Raw genomic sequence first — 2,304 nt, 5'->3', positions numbered from 1 at the left:
ATTCACAAGGGAATAACCCCTATGTTTACATTTTTAGTGAAAACATGTTAGGCTAAAGTCACCTTTATTTCTGTCTCAAGGAGCCCTGCTGGTATAGTGGTCAGCGTTGGGTTGCTCACCACAGGGTCAGCAGTTTGAACCCACCAGAGGCTCCGCAGGAGAAAGGCAGAGGCTTTCTAATCCCAGATTTGAAGCCTCAGGGCCTCACAGGAGCAGTTCTCCCCTCTTGTTATAGGGGCACTATGTGTCGTCACCCATGAGTTTTAGTTTTATTTTAATCTCACTTCAATTGCACCCCCTTCACCCTGCCATCCCCCAGGCCACAACTATCATGAATTCCATTAGATAATTTTCTAATTTTAACGCATACATGCTTGTTCAGTGCCCCCAAGGATGGACCTGCACACCCCACTCCAACTTAGTCAAAAGGGGAAGATTCATTTTATATTTACCAGGCCCTCCTGAAATATGCTTTCTCTTCTACAAACCATGGATATTCAGAGATGCAGTAGTTCGCGGCCTAGCTGGCTGGGACGTCCACTCCTGGACACCTATAAAGGGATTTTCCCTGTTCTTCAAGTCCCGAGTGTTGCAAACAGGAGAATGACCAGGAGACTTTTGTTTAACTGCAACCAAATTATTTTATTGGAAGGGATAATGGACGGGGAAGGGAAAAGGCCCCAAAACGAACCTGTTTTGACTGCAGCATGGGGGGCGGGGGGTGGGCAGTCTGTTTCTACGACGGCATTATTCCTGGTCGTTTTCATCCAAGAAGCCGAAGTTATATTCAGCAAGGGGGATGTCCTCGCTTTGCAGAAAAAGCAAGTGAGTGAGGTGGTAGCGAAGCACTATTATATCCTTGGTCAGGTTTTGTAGAAGGTGGATATTTACGAAGTCAGACAGCTCCTGGTCACCCCGGTCTGTGGCTGAGGAGTAAAGAAACATGAGGTTCACTAAGCTGTGCTGCTTTACTTGACATATGTACTCCAGGGCATATAACGGGTCGTTCCAGTCCTGCTCCTCAAAGTTCAAGTTGTTTCCCAGCTGCATTTGTCTGCCACGTTGGACTTGTAGTGTCATTAAATTTTCTACATATTCTAGTTCGTTTACCGATAGATGTAGAAAATAGCTGGCGAAGTTCAGCAGACCCACGTCTTCTCGCTTGAAGTGAGAAGACATGGTTAAAAAGGTATAAGAGGCATTTAAATCCCATTCAATCTGCAGGTTGATTGCATTCTCACACTCCTGTAGATAGGCCTCATCAAATGGAGGTGTAGCTACAACCTCCATCGCCCAGTTGAAGACGCAGCAGTGAAGGCTTTAGACCGCGTTGGCTGCAGGGAGGGTCACTGTCCTCAGAGGCAGCTGGTTCCGAATGTTGCAGACCGCTGCGTTCCAGAAGCAGCATTCACAATGCCACATTTTGAACCAGTCATACCTCGGGGTTAGAGGTTAGGGTGGTTTACAACCACTCTACCCGATTCGGAAGAAGGGTGTGGCATATGGAGGGATTAAGACCCGGATGTCAGGTCCATTCACCATTGGTGGGTGCAGGCCTCTGGGCGGGACCAGAACTTGGGATGGCAGCACAGTGTTACTGGGAGCCTGGTTGAGGTGGGCTGTCTGGACTCCACGTGAGTGTGTGAGGTCAGTCCCAAGTGTTGCAAGTACATGAGCAACTGTTTGGAATTCATCTTCTGAGTGTTTCTGAAAACGTATTTGCACATTGTTCTGACTATGGTTTTGATGTATTCCTTGCTTCCTATGATGTCATTCATGATCCTTCTGACTGCTTTCTTACCTGCCTTTGAGTTGATTCCAGCTCTTGCTCACCCCGGGTGTGCAGTGCACAACGTCTCCACAAGCTTTTGAAAGCTGTGATCAGACACAGGTCATCAAGTCTATCTTTTTCCTTAAACTGTCTTTCTCTGCATATCATTCACATACCATACAATTAAATGATTTAAATACACAAAAGAGACTTCTGCAATCGTCACAGTTAATTTTATAATATTTTCTTCACTTTTGCATCTCCTATCCACCCAACTGCCACTGTCATAAGCCCAAAAAACTCATAATTTCATTACTGTCTCTCAAGATTTGCCTATCCTGGATTTCATAGAGAACAGTGGTTTTCAACCTTCCTAATGCTACGACCCTCATGTTGTGGTGACCCCCAACCATAAAATTACTTTCATTGCTTCTTCTAACTGTAATTTTCCTACTGCTGTGAATCAGGCGACCTCTGTGAAAGGGTAATTCTAATCCCAAAGGGGTCGCAACCCACAGGTTGAGAAACGCTGA

At 45.9% G+C, this 2,304-nt stretch overlaps 1 protein-coding gene across 1 annotated transcript; it reads right to left on the bottom strand.

The window, feature by feature from the left end:
• Positions 1–747: 747 nt before the first annotated feature.
• Positions 748–1,290, bottom strand: LOC101649981 (ferritin heavy chain-like). The gene has a single exon (XM_045289397.1). The coding sequence runs from the start codon at positions 1,288–1,290 to the stop codon at positions 748–750; it is 543 nt and encodes a 180-aa protein (XP_045145332.1).
• Between the last annotated feature and the right edge of the window lie 1,014 nt (positions 1,291–2,304).

This window comes from Echinops telfairi, unplaced genomic scaffold (assembly GCF_000313985.2).
Source record: "Echinops telfairi isolate 266 unplaced genomic scaffold, ASM31398v2 ScPeMD7_26;HRSCAF=91, whole genome shotgun sequence".
NCBI lineage: Eukaryota > Metazoa > Chordata > Mammalia > Afrosoricida > Tenrecidae > Echinops > Echinops telfairi.
Note: the sequence above shows the minus strand (reverse complement) of the source record. Positions and strands in the feature narration are given on the sequence as shown.